Raw genomic sequence first — 21,702 nt, 5'->3', positions numbered from 1 at the left:
AAGAACTAAGACCCTGGGCCATGATTGTGCCGCTGACAGCAGAACGGAGAAACGATTAATGATTTTGTGAGTAGCACGGGAATTCTTACAAATTTCTTTGGGTTACTTTTCAGCATAATACACAAAAGCACAAAAACACGAACATACGTATTTCTTAAGGCGTTATTACAAGGCAGGTAGATGTCTTATGACATGTCACTTTTTTTATTCACATGTTATGTTTGCCAAAATTGTCAACTTACATACGATTCATCATTTTTGCTATCACACCTGTATGTTATTTTCCCATGACATAACCTAAAAATTTAAGCAAAATCGTAATGATTGTTAAAGTTATGAGAAAGCTGATTAAATCATAAATTTGGGGCTGCTTTCATTCGACTGACAACAAAAACAGCTAATTTCTTTATGTTTTTATCAGAAGAAATAGAACACGCTCTAATAGATAAAAATTACATGTGCTTTTTTGAAAAGTGATTTTCATATGTTAGTTTCGTTTGTATCACCCGACATATACAACTCAACATTTGCTAAATTTGACATGTCATAAGACAACTGCATGCCGTGTGATAGAGCCTTTAGCCTTTTATGCCATGGCTCGTCTGTTATTTTTCGACTTACCTGTTTATATATCTTCAGACAAATGTTTAGATAGAACACTTAAGTATTTAACATATAAAAGCCTTTTAATTTGTTTTTTCCTCTGAATTTTTGTATAAGTACAATTTTGTTGCATTTAAATATTGTATATAATTCTAATATTCTTAAAACTCTACTATACTCTCTTAAATAAAATCGGAAAATTGTTGTCTTCTGTTGTCTTCAGGGTTAAATATTAACAAACATCATCGAGCGCCTCATCCTCATCTAGGCATGGGCCAATTTCAACAAATCCCTCCTCGGCAATATCCGGACCACTATCGATTCTAAAATGAAGAGGAATAAGTATGCATTCGAAATTAGCAAACATTCAAAAAACCAAAGATTTATTACAAAGCAAATGCCAGTGTTTCATTGCGTCTTAATTTTTTTTGTGCAACGTACTTTTCAAAATCACATTGCGGCAGTAGACCCTCATCCTTGGAGTTGCTGCTAAAGCGAAAGACTAGACACAGACGCAGAACCGCCAACAGGATGAGCAGTATGCCGGCCACATGGCTTAACCAGAGATTGTGGGGCCACACCATCAGAGTTGTGCCAATCGCCATATATGGCAGCGATAAACGCCAGCTCCCAAAACATTTGCAAAACGCCCAACACCGCAAACACTTGGAGTAGTTATCACTGAAAAGAGAAACCGGAACGAAAGGGGAACAAGCCAAAAGTACAAAGAAGTCAGTTTGTGTTGCCAGTCAAAGTTCACAGACAGACGGGCATAACCGACTTTATACAACTCTTTTGTTCATGTTATACTCGTCTATGTCTTCGGTTTTTGGTTTTGCTTACTTGCCAAATATTAATTGGAGGAAAAGAGTTATGACCCATTTAACTTCGAAGAATAATATAATTATTGATGATATTCTAGTAGAGGGAGAAACAGAGAACACAAAATGGACGAAAATTAATAACTACAACCACATTTGAATGAATATTTAGAGAATAGAAATGGATTAATTTTAAGAAATAATATAACAATTTTGGAAAAGGTTTAAGTCCCATTAGGAATTGAAATAGTTAAAGATTTGTAATTTTGTAAAAATGTATCACCCGGATTTCGCTTCCAGAGCCATAGCAAATTCATTTATCAAGTCACACGCATTTTGAATGCACCTATCTATACTCTAACTGTCTTTTCTTTCTATATATATGAAAGTGAATTTGTTTGTTTGTTTGATTGTTCTTTGTTTGTGGGTTTGTAAATTTGTTTGTTCCGCATTGACTTAAAAGCGGCTGAATCGATTTCTTTCAATTTTTCGTGGTTCGGAAGGAGCAATTCTTTGAAATCTCCGGGGGGCGGACTCTCCCCCCTATGCCAAAGGTACGACCCAAAAATAAAAGTGGATCGATCTGGGCAATATGTTACTCAAATGATTGGTATTCGGGATTAGAATACAAAATTGATATCAAAATTTAGGTCGAAGTACCTCGGGGGCTGCCCGACCCTAAAACCACTACAAGTAGGCATATTGGACGATAATGACAATATGGGACTCGAATGAAATGTATTCGGGAGTAGAGTACGAATATGGTCAGGAAGGAGGAACAGGCTATATAATTTGTTGATATTGGTAGGGTGCGGACCCACCTCCGTTATCCCAAAAACACCACCCAAAATCGAGGTTGACCGATCGGGACAATATGGGTATCAAAATAATGGTTTTGGAGAGAAGAATAGGAATATGGTATTAAAAACAGGTCCAAGGAACCCAAGGGCCGCTCCAAGTCCAAAAGTTCCCCATACATTTCAATGGGACTGCAACGGCTGGTAAGGAAAGCAAAACAGACAGGAAACGAGGTACTAATAGGGCGCGATGCGAACTCTCACTACATTTCGTGGGGTAGCACCAACACTAATAAGCGGGGCCAAGCCCTGGCAGAGTTCTTGAATACTAACGACCTTATAACACTTAATATTGATAACACCGATACCTTTGTAAATAGGATTAGGGAGGAGGTATTAGATGTGACGATATGTTCCGAATGATCGATGAGATTCAGGATTGGAAGGTCTCCATTGAACACCTTTTCTCTGACCATCGCAACATTAGGTTTAGAATAGCACGGCCAGCGCCGAATCCGATAAGCTTCCGGAATAAGTTGAAAACCAACTGGACAAAATTCGGAAAGCTACTCAGAGGAAGACTTGGGCAAAATAATTTAGATTGTCCAAGCATAAAAAAGATTGACGAAACGTTACTACAGAAAGAGGCAGACTATCTGGCGCCTTGTCTGGCCAAAATTTTCACAGCGTGCCTAGGGCTTGTATATACTCCGAAAGCCTGGCAGGAGGCAAGGGTGGTGTTTATACCTAAGCCCGGCAAGGCAAGTTATGTGATACCCATAAGCCTTACCTCCTTTCTACTCAAAACAAAGGGCGGTGGAGACTGCCCTGCACGAGGCTGTGCATGAAATAGGAGAATCCTTCGATGCCAAAACGTACACCCTGGCGGTATGCATTGACATCGAGGCGGCTTTTAACAATGTGCGGAGCGACACACTGCTCCAATCCTTAGACCAGTACCGGGTGGACCCGGTCCTTAGAGACTGAATAAACCATATAGTAAGGAACAGGTGGATAAGTTGTGTGTCCAATGCCATAAATTTAAGGGGAGAAAGTGGCACAGGGCACGCCACAGGGGGCCATTTTATCGCCACTCTTATGGGTGACCACCATATATGACCTATTACGGATGCTGACTGAGGAGGGATTTGAACCCGTCTGCTACGCAGAGGATGTTAGGATAAGAGGTAAGGATTCGAACGAGCTATGCAGAAGGGCCAAAAGTGTCTTGCATATGGCATATGACTGGGCTAGACCCAGAGGTCTCCATGTTAACCCAGAGGAGACTAAAATATGCCTGTTCACGAGGAAGACGAAGGTGTGCGAACTTAACGCACGACGTTTCCTCAATAAGACGATTTCGATATCTGACAAGGTCAAAAACTTGGGTGTGATCTAGGACAGGAAACTGAATTGGAAGTGTCACATTCAGGAGCGTACTTAGAAAGCTCACGGATGTTGGACACTATGTAGACGGGCCGTTGGCTCGAAATGGGGCCTGAATCCTAGGATAGTCCACTGGCTCTACAGGAGCGTGATAAGACCAATACTCTCTTACGCCTCAGTAGTTTGGTGGACTGCTATGGAGAAAAAGTGCAACATAAGGACTATACAACAGGTTCAGAGAACATGTTGTCTTGGCATAGTCGGAGCGATGAGAACCACGCCCACTAGGGCACTGGAGACTATTCTAGATATCCGACCCATTGGAGCATTTCCTTTGTCATTGCCCGGCTTTCGCGTCCAACAGATACCAGTACTTAGGTGGAGACACAATATCAGACATGAACCAACTTAGGGGAGTGTCATTGAAAACAATTAAGGATTCTGTAAGTAGCACGGAATTGCTAACTTAAAATTTTCTTTTTGGAGGTTACTTTATAGTTTTTAGAGCGCACAACAAGCCGATTACTGGCTTTGGTGTATGTCCATAGTGGCATGGGGCGGATTAATATCTGCACCCTTTTTTTTCAACCTAACCTAACATAACCTATCAATGGGACTCGGGAGAAGATTTCCAATATGGCATACAAAATGATGTCTAAGTTTTTGCGGGTCGCCCCACCCCCAAAAAGGCCCCAAAATCGTCATTTGACTCGATCATAGCTATATAAGACTCAAATGAAATGTATTTGGGAGTTGATTAGGAATATGAAATTAAACTTTGTGTCCAATAATCTAAGTGGCGCTTTACCTCCACTGGAATATTTGACAAATTAAAACAATGGGTGATCAAATTATAGATATTTTTGAGTAGAGTGCGTTATTCAAATGTGTGCTCAAGCGGCAGACGGAGTGTAGCGCACAACCCTCACATAGACAACTACCACATGATGATCAATGTTATAGGCGTTATGCCACTCCAAGCGAGTAGTAGCTAACTTTTAAGTTAGCGCCATCTACTGGCTGTTTTCAAATGGATTAAATTGATCCAATTGAAAACAGTAGATGGCGCTAATTTGGAAAATGCAACATGAACAGAAAGAGAGCAGAGCCGTCAACATTTATCATACAGCATTTATCTTCTTTATGACTTCGTTGCGGTTGCTTGCGATATTATCCTTTAACTTTCCTACTCTAAGACGGGCCTTAACAATAATTTTCAAAAACACCAGATCTCGGAGATGGGTAGGGCGATTTAAGTGAAATTTTGTTGCCACACTTACATTCACCTAAAATCCAAAAATTGGTATCAGAATCTGAGGTGGACGCCTAGGTGTACAAATTAAATGTACTTCTCTCCAGCATAGTATTATCGGGCGTACTAGAGAGGGCTGGACTCAGCTATTCTTCTATATATATAAAAATGAATTTGTGTTTGTTTGTTTCTGGGTTTGTAAATTTGTTAAATTAAATAGACTCAAAAACGGCTTAACCGATTTCTTTGAAAATTTCACAGATTGCGCGGAGTGGTCCGGAAGAAATAGGCGATATAATTTTTTGATATCGAAAGGGGGGGCGGACCCTCCCCCTTACCCCAAAAGTACCACAAAAAAATAAGAGTTGACCGATCAGGACAATATGGGACTCAAATGAAAGGTATTCAAGAGTAGATTACGAATATAGTTTGTAAGGAGGTATAGGCTTTATAATTTGTTGATATTGGAAGGGGGCGGACCTTTCCCCATTACCCCCAAAATCGCCACCCAAAATCAAAAGTGTACCGATAGGGACAAGATGGGTATCGAAGAAAGATATTGGAAAGTAGAATAGGAATATGGTATAAAAACTTGGGTTCAAGTATCCAAGGGGTCGCCCAACCCCAAAAACAGCTCCAAACACACATATTGGACGTCATATCAATATAGAACAACATGCAAGGTATTTGGGAGTAGACTACGAATCTTATATATAAAAATCAATTTGTGTTTGTTTGTTTGTGTGTTCCTTATAAACTCAAAAACGGCTGAACCGATTTTCTTGAAATTTTCATAGATGGTGCATAATGATCCCGTGGTGAAAATAGGGTACTACATTTTTTGATATCTGAACTGGACTCTACCCCTTACCCAAATTTTTAGAAACGCCAGATCTCGGAAATGGGTGGTGCGATTTAAGCGAAATTTTGTGTGCTCTCATATTGTACCCTGAAAATAAAAGTTTTGTATCCAAATTTCGGATGTGGTACCTAGGGGGGCCGCCCCACCCTGAAACCTACCAAACATATATTTAGACCAATCACGTCAATATGAGACTTAAATGAAAGGTATTTAGGATAAGAAAACGTGTCTGATATCCAATTGTCGGACCAAGCGTTAGGGGAACCACCCCAACCCCCAAAACATCCCTAAATCGGACACATTTACCGACCATGGCAATATGGGACTCAAATGAAAGCTATTTGCAAATAGAATATGAATCTATTGTAATATCCAAATGTGGGACCACGTTTTTGGGGGGTGGACTCCTTCCCCAAAACACCCCCCTAACAGAACTTATTTACTGACCATGGGAATATGGGGCTTAAATAAAAGTTATTTTAGTGTAGAATTCGAATTTAATATCCAAATATGGGTCCAAGTGTTTAGGGGGGGGGACAAATAACAATATGGGGCTCAAATGAAAGGTCTTTGTTAGTAAAGCACAAATCTGATATCAATATTCGGGAAAAGTGTCTACGGGGCCCCCGTCCCCACAACACCAACCAAATATTAAGTATTTTCTGACTTTTGCAATATGAGGCTCAAATAAGAGGGTTTTTAGAGTAGAACACGAATCCGATATATATTTTCAAGGCCAACTCACTGAGTGGACGCCCATCCTTCAAAACACCCACCCAGCCCGTCATGTTTACCAACTATGGAAATATGGGGCTCAAATTAAAGGTATGTGGGAGCAGACCACGTATCTGATATCAACATTAGGGACTAACTGCCTAGTGGATGTCCCACCACCATAACAACCCCAAATAGGACGTATTAGCTCACCAAGACAATTTGGGTCTTAAAGAGAGTGGAACTAAATATTTATAGTTTTTAAGGCCAATACCACAAACCGGACATATTTGCTGACTTTTGCAATAAGAAGTTTAAATGAGATTAGAAAACGATTTTGCCTTAATGTTGGCGGACCATGTTGGATTATGTTGGAGGCCACCGTAGCGCAGAGGTTAGTATGTCCGCCTATGACGCTGAACGCATGGGTTCGCATCCTGGCGAGACCATCAGAAAAAATTTTCAACGGTGGTTTTCCCCACCTTATTCTGGCAACATTTGTAAGGTACTATGCCATGTAAAACTTCTCTTCCAAGAGGTGTCGCACTGCGGCACGCCGTTCGTACTCGGCTGTAAAAAGGAGGCCCCTTATCATTGCGTTTAAAAACTTTAATCGGACTGCACTCATTGATATGTGAGAAGTTTGCCCCTGTTCCTTAGTGGAATGTTCATAGGCAAAAGTTGCATTTGCAATGTGTGGGGACCACCCCAATTCCCAAAACACCCTAAATCATATAACATGAGAATATCGAATATCGGGCTGAAATAAAGTATTTTAAGAATGGAGTACACCTTACATCGAAACTTAAATTCGTAGTCAAATGAAGATCACATGGGATTCAGATAAAGGCACTTATATTGTTAAACTGTTAGTCAAGCGATATACTATTTTCGTAGCATGATATTTCACTAAAAGCTCTTTAATTGTCGAAAAAAATATTCCCATTAAAATTTTGTTCCATATAAAGTAAAAGAAAGCGCAGCGGAGTGGGCCCGGGTCTGCTAGTATGATATAAAAAACAAGTAAAAACGTGCTAAGTTTGCGAACCCACCATCATGGATTTTGCTAAATATGTTTACTAACTTAATTTAGTTGAAGGGCATTATTTTATTCTACATACGAAAAATTCTGTCAAACCAGTAAAAATTAAAGCTTCTAGGAACCGAAAAAGGATAACCGATAAACCGGTTTTCATGGAAGCTATACCAGGTTATGGTCTGATTTTGACCGTACTTGGCACAGTTATTGGAAGTCGTAGCAGAACACCCCATACACAACTTCAGCCAAATCGGACTAAAATTGCCGTTTATAATAACTCAAAAAGTCAAATCGGGGGTCGGTTTTTATGGGAGCTATATCAGGTTATAGACCGATTTAGACTGTACTTGGCACAGTTGTTGGAAATAGTAACAGAATTCTTTTGTGGCTTCCAGGGGCTCAAAAATTGCGGCTTGCAAGGATTCAAAAATAACCCAATTTCTGCTTCTGTCCACAAGGAGTGTACATTTACATTGGGGCCTTGCTCAAACAGCAGCATAAACATTTCGACATCTGCTTTGATTGTACCGCATTTATCAGGCAGGCTTCCTTCGGCGATTATTGATATTGCTGCTTTCTCTGGGCTTCCTGACTTATCTCTTGCCGATATTATCCAATTACTATCCAATTCCTTGGATAGTTATTCCTCAATGTTTTCAGCAGCTTTTTGAGCGGAACTTCAATCTTCTCTGGCTTTGTTTTATAGATCTTTGGCAAACCCCTTTTAAGTAGGTGTTTTATTTAAATTGATTAATATTTCTGGCAAATTTTATACCCACCACCATAGAATGGGGGTGTACTAATCTAGACATTCCGTCTGTAACACCTCGAAATATTCGTCTAAGACTCCATATTGTTGATCGTCTCGACGCTCTGAGTCGATCTAGCCATGTCCGTCCGTCTGTCAAAATCACGATAGCGGTCGAACGCGTAAAGCTAGTCGCTTGAAATTTGACACAGTTTCTCAATATTGATGTAGGTCATTGAGGATTACAAATTTGCAATATCGGTTCAGATTTAGATACAGGTCCCATATAAACCGATCTTCCGATTTGACTTCTTGAGCAATTGGAAGCCGCATTTTTGTGCAATTTGGCTGAAATTTGGCATGCGGTGTTCTGTTATGACTGTTATGACCAACAACTGTGTCAAGTATGGTCCGAATCGGTCTATAACCTGATATAGTTCCCATATAAACCGAACTCCCGATTTGACTTCTTGAGCCCTCATAAGCAACAATTTTTGTCAGATTTGGCTGAAATTTTGCATGCGGTGTTCTGTTACGACGTCCAACAACTTAGCCAAATACGGTCCAAATCAGTCTATAACCTGATATAGCTCCTATACAAAACTATCTCCCGATTTGATTTCTTGGGCTCTTACAAGTCGCAATTTTTATCCGATTTGGCTGAAATTTGGTATATAGTGTTCTATTATGACTTCCATTAACTGTATTAAGTAATGTTCAAATTGGTCTATTACCTGGTACAGCTCCCTTATAAACCTGGTTCTCGATTATCCTTGTTCGATTCCTAGAAGCACTAACTTTTGCTGGTTTGAAAGAAGTTTGGTATGTAGAATAAAATTATACTCTGCAACTAAATATATTTTGTTGAGATTCCATTGCAGGATATTATCCAGCATTAAACCATTGTCTAATGCTTTCTATTCAAAGAATAGTATAGCAAAAAACATTAAAAAGTCAGCAAGAGTGTGTATTTGCTAGAAGCGGATGACCAGTCAATTAATCATATCGCAATTTCAATTTCGACCAAGAAATATAATCAGCGGGCGATGTCAAATGGATCATGGTGCTTTACAACCATCCCACTTAGAGTAGATGGTAAACCACACCTCTGAATTTGAAGTTGTCCTTAAGAAATATGTTTGAATTTAGATGTGTGTTTACAATCTACTCTAGTTGTAAAGCACCATGATCCATTCGACATCACCCGCTGATGATATTTCTTGGTGGAAATTTAATTCGTGATACGGGTAACCAGTCGAACGGTTCTACAATAGCAACGACACACTTTTACTGAAATGTTTTATGCTATACTATTCTTTGAATAGAAAGCATTAAACAATGGTCTAAAGCCGGACAATATCCTGCAATGGAATCTCAATAAGATTTTAAGACCGAAAAAAGAAAGCGCAAACAGATAAATTTATTTTGTATACATTTTTTGCAGAATCCATGGTGGTGGGTTCCCAAGATTCGGCCCGGCCGAACTTAGCACGTTATAACTTCCTTAATTTATGTTTATTTCCAAATTATTTAACAAAATTGTACGGACGTACAAACACTCACTTACGATCTACGAACCAACTAAACGAATTTACAAAGAAGCAATGTGAACTTAGCTGATTCAGTATTGTGCAGAATGGAGGAATGAAGTAGGAATATGAAATCTCACGAGTGTTTCCTTATTGAGTCTCCAGAAAAAAAACGCAGCAATCCGGTTCGAACGACCAAAATGAGTGTGTGGAATGGAAGCGTAATCTCTGGAGTTAGAATAAAGAAACACCGACGAGCCAAGAGTCCAGAAAAAGACACAAACTATGGAGAATTTGTTTGCTTTGTTTCTCCATTTCGGTTTATATTTGCAAAATCCTGAAGATGTAAAGGGATAGAATAATTAAAGAAAAACAAGTAAAAGCGTGCTAAGATTGTCCGTGCCGAATTTTTTACCCTCCACCATGGGTCGCATTTCTCAAGTTCCTTAAATGAATTTTTCGAATAGAAAAACACCGCCTCCAAAATTTCCGGCAAAGCGAGTAATAATTGCGCCCTTCAGAGGCTCGAAAAGTCAAACTGGGAGATCGGTATATATGGAGCCATATCGGGTTATATACCGATTTAGACCATACTTAGAACAGCGTTTGGAAGTCATACCAATACGACATAGCAAAATTTTAACCATATTGGATAAGAATTTCGCACTCTAGAAGCCCAAGAAGTGTAATCGGAAGATAGGTCTATATGGCGACTATATCAGGATATGGACTGATTTAGACCATACTTATCACAGTTGTTCGAAATCAAAATAAAACACTACATTGAAATTTCGGTCAAATCGGATAAGAATTGCCCCTTCTAGAAGATCTAGAAGTCAAGACCCAGGATCGGTTTATATGGCAATATCAGGTTATGAACCGATTAAAACAATACTTGGTACAGTTATTAGAAGTCATAGGGAAAAACGTCATGAAAAATTTCAGCCAAATCGGACAGAATTGCTCCCTCTAGGGGCTCAAGAATTCTATTGGGAGATGGGTTTATATGGCGGTTATATCAGGTTATATACTGATGAAGACTATACTTGGCACAGTTATTGGTAGTCATACCAATTTCGCACTCTAGAAGCCCAAGAAGTATAAACGGAAGATCGGTTTATATGGCGGCTATATCAGGATATGGACTGATTTAGACCATACTTATCACAGTTGTTCGCAATCAAAATAAAATATTTCATGCAAAATTTCAGCCAAATCGGATAAGAATTGCGCCCCTGCCAAATGGGAATATAACTCGATCATAGCTTGATGAAACTCAAATGAAAGGCATTACGAATATGACATTTAACTTTGTGTCCAAAAATCTAGGTAGAGCTCTAAGTCCAATAGGTTATTTGACCCATGAAAACAATGGGGATTCAAGTGATAGATTTTTTCTAGTAGAGTGCGTCATTCAAATTAGTGCTCAAGTAGCAATCATGACAATATGAGATTAAATTAAAGGTATAAGGTTGTGGACTAGATTCGCAGTCTAATATATTTATTCTGCTCATATATATAGCCGACCACCTCACCCCAAAACTGTCGGTCAATCATAATGACCTAACAGGACACTGTGTGATTTAATGAATGTGTGCGGACACAAATAAATGTAGTACACCATACCCCAAAAATTATACCGTTCAGCGTGATAATGAGGAGTTGCAAACCTTAACGTTAAGACTGCAACCATTTTTAGCTCATCGATAGACAAGACCAAACAACATGCTGCTGGGCAACATTTTTTGTTCAAAAGTTTTACATGGTTTAAGAACTGTCGCCACCGCACCAAATATATAGACTGACAAATTAGTTCTTTACCACAGAAAATCGTTTAATATGGCAATTTCACTTGATTTAAAAGACTAAATGCTGACTATTTAATAGACAGTCATAAAGTCATATATAAACTTTCCTACCCAAGGCGGCATTTAAGGAAGTTTAAGTGGCAATCTTTGCCATAGAAAAAATAGATATAAATACAAAAAATTTCTTCAGAAAAAAGAATTTCTGAGAAAAATCTTATTAGAAACATATTTTTCGCGTGGTGAAAATAACGGCGCAGCGATGCGGACGTGCTTCAGCTATCTATATTCATAAAAGTATATATAGATCCGGCCCGCAAAAACAGCAGATCTCGGAGATGGGAGATAAGCACTAACCTAGAAACCAAAAATTGGTATCAGAATCTGGGGTGTGGTGCCTAGGAGGGCCGCCCACCCCTAAAACCCGCCAAACGAATTTATACACCAATCACTACAATATGGGAATAAATTTAAAGGTATTTGAGGGTAGAAAACGCATCTGCTATCCAATTGTGGAGCTAGGTGTTTCGTGGGGTACCCCACCCACAAAAACCCCTCAAATCGGACATATTTACCAACCATGGATATATTGGGTTGCCTAAAAAGTAATTGCGGATTTTTTAAAAGAAAGTAAATTCATTTTTAATAAAACTTAGAATGAGCTTTAATCAAATATATAATTGCCATTTTGTTCGATAACCTTTTGCCATCTTCCGGGCAAATTTAGTATTCCACGCTCATAGAACTTCTGGCCTTTATCTGCAAAAAACTGAACCAAGTGCGATTTTATAGCCTCATCATTGCCGATAGTTTTACCATTTAAGGAGTTCTGCAAAGTTCGAAATAAATGGTAGTCTGATGGTGCAAGGTCAGGGCTATATGGTGGATGCATCAAAAGTTCCCAGCCAAGCTCACTCAGTTTTTGGCGAGTGACCAAAGATGTGTGCGGTCTAGCGTTGTCCTGGTGGAATATGACACCTTTACGATTGACCAATTCTGGTCGCTTCTCCTTGATGGCTGTATTCAATTTGTCCAACTGTTGACAGTAAACATCCGAATTAATCGTTTGGCTCCTTGGAAGCAGCTCAAAATATTCCACACCCTTCCAATCCCACCAAACAGACAGCATAACCTTCTTTGGTGGATATCAGCCTTGACCATGATCGTTTTCGACTAACGTTGTTGTAAACAATCCATTTTTCATCTCCAGTTATGATTCGTTTTAAAAACGGATCGAATTCATTGCGTTTAAGGTGCATATCACAAGCGTTGATTCGGTTTGTTAAATGAATTTCTTGACGCCAAACAAACAAATGTAAACAAAATTTCGCACACTTTTTTTCTAAAGCAAGCTAAAAGTAACAGCTGATAACTGACAGAAGAAAGAATGCAATTACAGAGTCACAAGCCGTTGAAAAAATGTGTCAACGCCGACTATATTACCGACAATTACTTTTTGGGTAACCCAATATGAATATTAAATGAAAGGTCTTTGGGAGAAGAGCGCGAAATTGACTTTCACCTTTGGGACCAAGTCTTTTGGGTCCCACCACAACCCAAGAAGGACTTCTAGTGACTATTGCAAAGTGGGGTTTAAATAAGTGGTATATGAGTGTAGAAAAATCCACAGAAAAATTCGAATACATTTTCAACTGAAGGTATGCAGAAATCTTATATATAAAAATCAATTTGTGTTTGTTTGTAGTTTTGTTTGTTTGTTTGCATGTATGTTTGTGTGTTCCTTATAGACTCAGAAGCGGCTGAACCGATTTTCTTTAAACTTTCACAGATGGTGCATAATGACCCAGTGGTGAAAATAGGGTACTACATATTTTGATAACTGAAGGGGGGCGGACCCTCCCCCTTACCATAATTTTCAGAAACGCCAGATCTCGGAGATTGGTGGTGCGATTTAAGCGAAATTTTGTGTGCTCTCATATAATACCCTAAAAATAAAAATTTGGTATCCAAATTTCGGATGGGGTACCTAGGGGGACCGCCCCACCCTAAAACCTACCAAACATATATTTAGACCAATGACGACAATATGGGACTCAAATAAAAGGTATTTAGGATAAGAAAGCGTATATGATATCCATTAGTCGAACCAAGTGCTAGGGGGACCACCCCAAGCCCCAAAACACCCCTAAATCGGACACATTTACCGACCATGGTAATATGGGACTCAAATGAAAGGTAATTGCGAGTAGAATACGAATCTGATATCCAAATGTGGGACCACGTTTCAGGGGGTCCACCCCTTCCCCAAAACACCCCCCAAACGGGACCTTTTTACTGACCATGGGAATATGGGGCTTAAATAAAAGGTATTTGAGTGTCGAATTTGAATCTGATATACAAATATAGGACCAAGTGTTTGGGGGCCGCCTCTCCCCAAAAACCTCCCCCAAAGGGGACACATTTACGACCATAGCCACATGGGGCTCAAATGAAAGGTCTTTGGGAGTAAAGAACGAATTTGATATCAATATTTGGGAAAAGTGTCTATGGGGCCACCCCACCCCCACAACACCACCCAACCCCCAAAATACCCCTAAATCGGAAATATTTACCGATCATGGCAATATGGGACTCAAATGAAAGGTATTTGCGAGTAGAATACGAATCTGATATCCAAATGTGGGACCACGTTTCTGGAGGATGGACCTTTCCCCAAAACACCCCCAAACAGGATTTATTTATTGACCATGGGAATATGGAGCTTAAATAAAAGGTATTTGAGTGTAGAATTAGAATCTGATATCCAAATATGGACCAAGTGTTTGTGGGGCCGCCTCTTCCCAAAAACATCCCCAAAGGGGACAAATTTACGACCATAGCCTTATGGGGCTCAAATGAAAGGTCTTTGGGAGTAAAGAACGAATCCGTTATCAATATTTGGGAAAGTGTCTATGGGGCCACCCCACCCACACAACGCCACCCAAATAGTAAGTATTTTCTGACTTTTGCAATATGAGGCTCAAATAAGAGAGGTTTTAGAGTAGAACACTAATCCGATATATATTTTCAAGGCCAACTCACTGAGTGGCCGCCCATCCCCCAAAACACCCCCCAAGCCGGTCACGTGCGCCGACTATGGAAATATGGGGATCAAATGAAAGGTATTTGGGAGTAGGCCACTTATCTGATATCAACATTAGGGACCAACTGTCTAGGGGACATCCCACCACCATAACAAGCCCCAAATAGAACGTATTTGCTCACCAAGACAATTTGGGTCGTAAAGAGAGTGGAACTAAATATTTATAGTTTTTAGGGCCAATACCCCAAACCAGACATATTTGCTGACTTTTGCAATAAGGAGTTTAAATGAGATTAGAAAACGAATTTTATATCCAATTTTAAGGCCAATGGCAATATGGGGTTCAAATAAATGGTATACAGATATATGAGAATAGAGCACGTTGCTGACATATTTTCCGGGCTTAGTGTTTGGGGGACCACCCCAATCCCCAAAACACCCCTAAATCGGGCATACCGACCATGTCAATGTGGAGATTAAATGAAAGGTATTGGGGACCAATTTTCTGGAGGTCAATCCCTTTCCCAAAATACCCCACAAGCAGCAATTTTTTATTGACCATCGCAAAATGGGGCTCAAATAAAGGTATTTGGGAGTAGAATACGAATTTGATATCCAAATTTAGGACCATGTATTTAGGGAATCACCCCTTCCCCAAAACATCCCACAAAGGGTAAACAATGTTCAACCATACCAATATGTGGTATTTAAGATTAGAAAACGAATTTCATAACCTATTTTGGGCCATGTGTTTGGGGGACGCCTCATCGTGTAAACTCCCCTAAACCAATGGCAATATGGGGTTTAAATAAATGGTTTTTGAAAGAAGAGCACGATGATGATATTTTTTCTCGGCCAAGTACCTGGGGGACCACCTCACCCCCGAAAACACCCCTAAATCAGATATCATGAGAGTAGCGGGCTGAAATAAAGTATTTTAAGAATGGAGTACACCTTACATCCAAACTTAAATACGTAGACCAATAAAGATCATATGGGATTCGAACAAAGGCACTTATATTGTTAAATTGGTAGTCAAGCGATATACTATTTTCGTAGCATGGTATTTCACTAAAAGCTCTTTAATTGTCGAAAATAAATATTCCAAGGAATCTTTTGTTTCATATAAAGTAAAAGAAGGCGCAGCGGAGCGGGCCCGGGTCAGCTAGTTTCTAAATAAAGAGTACTCCTCTGCAACGTAGCATTATCGGGCGCAGCAAAGCGGGCCGGGCTCAGCTAGTGTTTGTTTGTGGGTTTGTAAATTTGTTTGTTCCGTATAGACTCAAAAACGGCTAAACCGATTTCTTTGAAATTTTCGTAGATTGTGGCGAGTGGTCCGGAAGGAGAAATAGGCTATATAATTTTTTGATATCTCAAGGCCTATCAGGTATTCTAACAGAGAATGGCATTCTACTATTGTCAGATAAGGATAAAGCTCAATATTTTAATCAGTACTTTTCTGATTCTATACTGAATTTACGTTCTTCAATACGTTTTCTGCGACAGCTAACATGAATGCTTTTCGGACGTTGGTACCGACAAATATGTATTTTCATCTGAAGCTGGTTTCTTCGGATGCCGTTCAGAATATAATGGAAAGTTTAGGTAACTATAAGGTCCTGGTTTCGATAAAATTACCACCAAGTTTTATTGACGAGGAAGCATACCGTCTCTCAATTTCTGACATTGATTTTTAATCTTATGATAGACGAGCTAATTTTCCCGATGTACTTAAGCTGCAGAAGATAACGCCTATTCCAAAATGTTCAAATATCCAGTTAATTCAGAACTATAGGCCTATAACTACACTTTTCACGGTTAGTAAGGTGTTTGAAAAAATTATCTTTTTGCAGCTGACTAATTATCTTGAGGATAATGGTATATTATTTGCGCGTCAGTTTGGTTTTATAAAGGGATGTGGGACGAATGAATGTGTAGTTAAGCTTATTGATAGCATATGTATGTGATGGATTGGATAGAGGCCATAGGTGGGTAGCGGGTGTGTTCTTTTGTCTTACTAAGGCATTCGATTTAGTTGATCATGATATCCTTCTACGGAAACTTAAGGTCATTGAACTCACAGCCAACACCCTTTTATTGTTTAAAAGCTATTTGGCGAATAGGAGGCAATTTGTTCAAGTAGAAGATGATATTAGCGACATATGCCCGGTTTCATGCAGTGTGCCTCAAGGTAGTGTACTAGGGCTATTGTTGTTTAAGATTTATTAAACGACTTAAAGGATATTATTGTATATTTTTTGGCCAATTATTTTTATTTGCAGATGACATTTGTTGACATCTGATATACAATTACGATTTGTGAATACTTAAGGCTCAATAAACTCTTATTGAACTCGAATAAAACTAAGCTTATGCGATTTAGACCTCATTCTTTAAGGAATGATGAAGTTACTGTATATATAGATGACCAACATATTACTGAGTCAGCGGGAGTAAAAAATATCTTGGAATGCATTTGAGCCAAAACTTATTGTGGGAAGAACACATTTTTAGATTGAAGTTCAGGATTGCATCTGGAATAGGAGTTTTATATTAATTCAAGAACAAGCTCAGCTCTGATTTAAAAATGATGATTTATCAGTCCTTAGTTCACTCGCATTTAACTTATTTGCTGATGATATCTGCAGCAAAAGATGCAACGGTCCTTAGATCTTTACAATCTGCTTAAAATGCAGCATTGAAAATTGTTTTTAACCTACCGCGAAGATATTGTACATCTGACATTTTTAAATTAAATGTACTTTAAATTAAAGCTTTATATTAACAACAAATAAATTTTTATGTTTTTAAGTGCATCAGGGGCGACCCAACGCATACTGTTCAATTTAATTCAAATTTTAATATCGCACATCGAATCCCAAGACAATCAAGCAATTTAGCCATTGCTCGCTGCCGACTAGAGCTTACCAAACAACGCATTGCATATAAACAAAAATTAAAAAAATATTTGATTGAGAATGTTGAAATACTTCTGTCATTGTAAAATTTTCTATTTTTTTTTTGTGACATTTATTCTACATTATTTGTTTTAAATTAAAAAAAAAAATGTATAGTAATTTTCCATTGTAAATTTTTATATATAAATTGGAGACATAATTTGTATTTTGCCAGCTTGCCTCTATAAAGCCTTTTAGGCGCTGAGTCATAATTAAATTAATGTATACATTTTATATGAATATAAAGGAAAAAATTAAAAAAAAAATGTTAGCCGAGTCATCGAAAATTGGGTTCCAACGTATTGACAAATGCAAACGTGCCCTCAGTGCCCTCAGCCTTATGAACGAAGTCGGATTCCATTCATAAATGCTTTGATTGTACTTCAAGCCGATAATAAAGTTTTTGAAATATCTCAAATGGTTTGGAAAACCGATATTTACTGATTTAAATATCAATAATATATGTTTTTATTAATTTCGGAGCCTTCAAAATGTATATATTCTTGCTCCATACAATCGGATATTGTCCGACTGCAGTCCATAGGGTAATCTGTTTCTATTATAAATAGAAAACCTAAACCAAAAAGTTTGACAAAAAATATATTTTTTTGCTTTGTAATAGCATTTGACTGGTTTCCTAGATCGCGATTTCCTTTGGTACCACCCAAACTCGTCAGTAGGAGTTCTCTTCTAGGTTGAAACTATGCTCTTAAGAGTATTTTCATTTGTGGCGCAGCAAGAAATAACATTACTCCACCTCATATATTTCTACCAAATGAAGACATCCAACTATTACAACAGACACACATTTGCCCAACTGCTATAAGAGTACGTTTTCAATGCGCCTCCCGTTCTTTCACATGTTTTTCTATAAATTTATCCGTCTGTGTGTTCGTCAGTTGGTATCACGCTACAGCCTTTAAAAATTTATTAAAAAAATCGACACAGATCCGATTTTTTTCAATGCGTTTCATGCGCAGATTATGTTTTTTACCGGGAAAAAATACACGGATGGTAAAAAGCTTTGGAGAAGAGTACACGGACCATGGAACTGCGAAAGATACAAAGACCTGTCTGAGTCAGGATCAAGGGGGCGCTAAGATCCACACCTCAGGCGGGTCTGGAGCTGCATTGACAACCTGTTAAGGTATACATTCGGGGCTGCGACGCTAAGGTACCGCTTAGGCTGAGGGAACTTGGTATGCTGAGAGAAGACAGACACGGCTCTGCTCTATTCTTGAGGACATGGATGCATATGGTTGGCGGAAAGGAGGCAGATGCTGTATTTGGGTTGGATGACTGGGGGTTTACTCGGAGACACTCGACATAGGTATGTCATTTAGATTGTTGGACAAGGGCACGATCTTTAAGACAGAGGTCTTGGACATTACGTTGGCCGCAAAGGAGATCCAAAGGATGGACCTGCCACCCTCAAAGCCTTGAACTCAAGGACGATGTGGTCGAAGTGGGTGTCGGAGTGTTTGGGGCACTGAACGGGGTCCTGGCTTATGATGTTGTGTTGTCCTTGGTTCCAGAACACTTTGATGTCCTGAGAAGACGGACGAGTATGCCAGAAGTGGATCCTTCACGGCAAGCAAACCTGTGGTCATTGAGGAGGCGGATGTGATGGTAAAGTGGGAGTCTGTGGATAATTGTCGGATTTCCAGGACACTCTAGTCAGCTGGTGATCGGAAGCGGACAAGGAAGGTCTACAGGTAGATGTGGCCTCATCAGTTGATAACAAAACTGTTGTTTTTCCTTGACAATGGTTATATTACTTTATTTTAAAAAACTTAATTTTTCCCGGGATTGGATTCGGGACCGCGGCCATGTATGGCATCAGACTCTTAGCGGCTGTGTCCTCCGTAGGATAATCGAGAGGGTACAGAGTACCGCGGCTGTGTCATTATCTTCAGCAAGAAGTGCGGCAACGAAGATAGCACTTAGACCGAGAGAGTTGAAAACCTGGCGAGGCTCGAACTATTGGCATTCTACTGATCTGTTTGGAAGTGGTGATGCGGCGCAGCGGCACGCAATTTACCATTATGTACCCGTCACCGACGAAGACTTTCTTGTTGGACGTAGCACATTTTCGCGGACAAAGGAAAGAGGTGGAAAAAAACTAACCTACGTAATTTTGAAAGAACCTATCTTTTGTAGAACTTTACAATGATTTCAAAAACGGTATGTATGTTGTTGACCAATTTTCGATTTTCAAAAAATACACCATATTTAGGTAATTTGGTCCGATTTCGGAATGGTGACCTCAGCGAGTAATCTTGGCGTAGTTTTTGATGATAAATTATCATGGGCGAATCATATTAACTCGGCAGTTGGCAAGACGTATGGTGTATTAAGGACCTTATATATGAGTCGCTCGTATACTCCCATAGAAATCAGAATGCTCTTGGCAAAAACATATGTATATCCTGCCAAAACTTTTATATTCTTGTGATTTTTTTTTTTCAAATTGTGATGCAGTTCTTAAAAATAAATTACATGTTGCCTTTAATGATGTTTCTAGATATGTTTTTGGTTTTCGTAGGAGAGATTGGATATCGGACTTTACCAAACAGTTATATGGTGTCACTTTCGATTCATACCTTAAAATACGTTCGCTGCCGGCACTGCACAAAATAATATACACAAATAAGCCGTCTTATTTGTCTGCTATACTTCGTTATGGTAATTCTAGTAGAGGCACACAAGTGATTCAAATACGACACCAATATCGCATATCGGAGCAACAGTTTTTTATCATTGCAATACGACTCTGGTATACTATTCCCAATATTATCCAAACGTAACGAAAAACGGTTTAAATCTTCGATTTTTAATCATTTTAAATCTTTTTAACATATTCAATCTTTTTTTTTAAAGTTTATTAACAATTATAATTAGTTTAACCATTTGTTGTATAAGTTAAACAAAAATTTGAGCAAATTTATTTACTTAATTTGACCCCTTTGTAGATACACATTATTAAAATGCGAAAATGCATATGTATTTAAAATTTGCTATATAGTTATTTTATACAATTTATAAATTTTTTTTTCTTTCTCTTTTATTAATTTGATCTCTGAATTTTCATTGCTGCCTTCTACTTGTTAAAATTAAAATATATCACTTAATTTTTACTTTATAACTAAGTTGCAAATTAAAACTGTACGATTACCTGACCCATACTTTATGTAAGACCTAGTCTTTTGTATGGGTATTATCACAATAAAAATAAATACAAATACAAATAAAAATTTCGAATTTAATATCTCGAAAACTAGATAAGGGATTGGATTTTTTTATTTTTTATATTATTGGATACACTTGATAAATGTAGAATTATCAAAAACATAATAATAATTTCTTTGAGTTTCTCTAGATAAATCACAATTTACAAATTACTTATTTTTTCACTATTTTCAACTTTGATGGAAAATAAAAATTTATCCTTTTATATCCTTTAAAGCTCGTTAAATCCTACAAAAACATGCCTTCATGTCTGGAATATCTACAAAGGTTTATGAGATATTGGAGTTACAAAAATTATTTTTAAATTACGATACGAATTACGATAAAAATTTTACAGAAAACTTAAAAAATTATTAGATTTTTTTTAAAAAATTTTGGTTGATATATTAAAAATATTAAAGGCTTAAAAAAAGAGAAAAAATCTAAAATTGAAAAAAGGTTTTGATTCACTTAGTTACCGTTTTTCCACAAATTTTTACTTTGATGAGTCAGTTATATGCTAAACACTTATCTGTCATATGCTGTTAAAATAATTCAATTATATTATTCAGTTCAAAAATATGATTTTTTCAACGAAAAACTCAAATCGCGCCACTGTGCGTCGCCTTCTCAGAATGGGCGGTGGGTACCCCGCCTTTTCGAGGACCTTCTGTATACACGTAAAGGACTTTATATAGACTTCTGCATAGATATAGCGTCTTTCATGCGGATGCTTTCAGGACTCTGAAGACACTGGAAACATTTTCAGTGCTTCCTTATCGGACAAGCACGGTATACGTGCGGAAGGTTCAAGCTTCGCTTAGATGCAGAGTTTCTTCGAACCTTGGGGAAGGATGTAAGTACCTGCTAGCTCCAGGACCACCAAGAGGTGGCTGTTAGAGAAGTGCACGAGAGTGA

General features: G+C 38.4%; 1 protein-coding gene across 2 annotated transcripts in view; it reads right to left on the bottom strand.

Moving 5' to 3' along the window:
• Window positions 1-735: 735 nt before the first annotated feature.
• The window catches only part of LOC131994042 (uncharacterized), a 130,574-nt gene continuing 109,607 nt past the window's right edge, over window positions 736-21,702 (bottom strand). For both annotated transcript variants that reach the window (XM_059360150.1, XM_059360149.1), the window contains exons 4-6: window positions 1,447-1,521; window positions 1,045-1,284; window positions 736-926 (exon numbers count right to left, since the gene is read on the bottom strand). In XM_059360150.1, coding sequence (XP_059216133.1) covers window positions 836-926; window positions 1,045-1,284; window positions 1,447-1,521 — 406 coding nt within the window. In that variant the 3' untranslated portion in view covers window positions 736-835. The remainder of the gene's footprint in view (window positions 927-1,044; window positions 1,285-1,446; window positions 1,522-21,702) is intronic.

The sequence above is a fragment of the Stomoxys calcitrans genome, chromosome 1 (genome assembly GCF_963082655.1).
Source record: "Stomoxys calcitrans chromosome 1, idStoCalc2.1, whole genome shotgun sequence".
In the NCBI taxonomy this organism is placed as follows: Eukaryota; Metazoa; Arthropoda; class Insecta; order Diptera; family Muscidae; genus Stomoxys; species Stomoxys calcitrans.
This window is presented reverse-complemented; position numbering and strand designations above follow the sequence as displayed.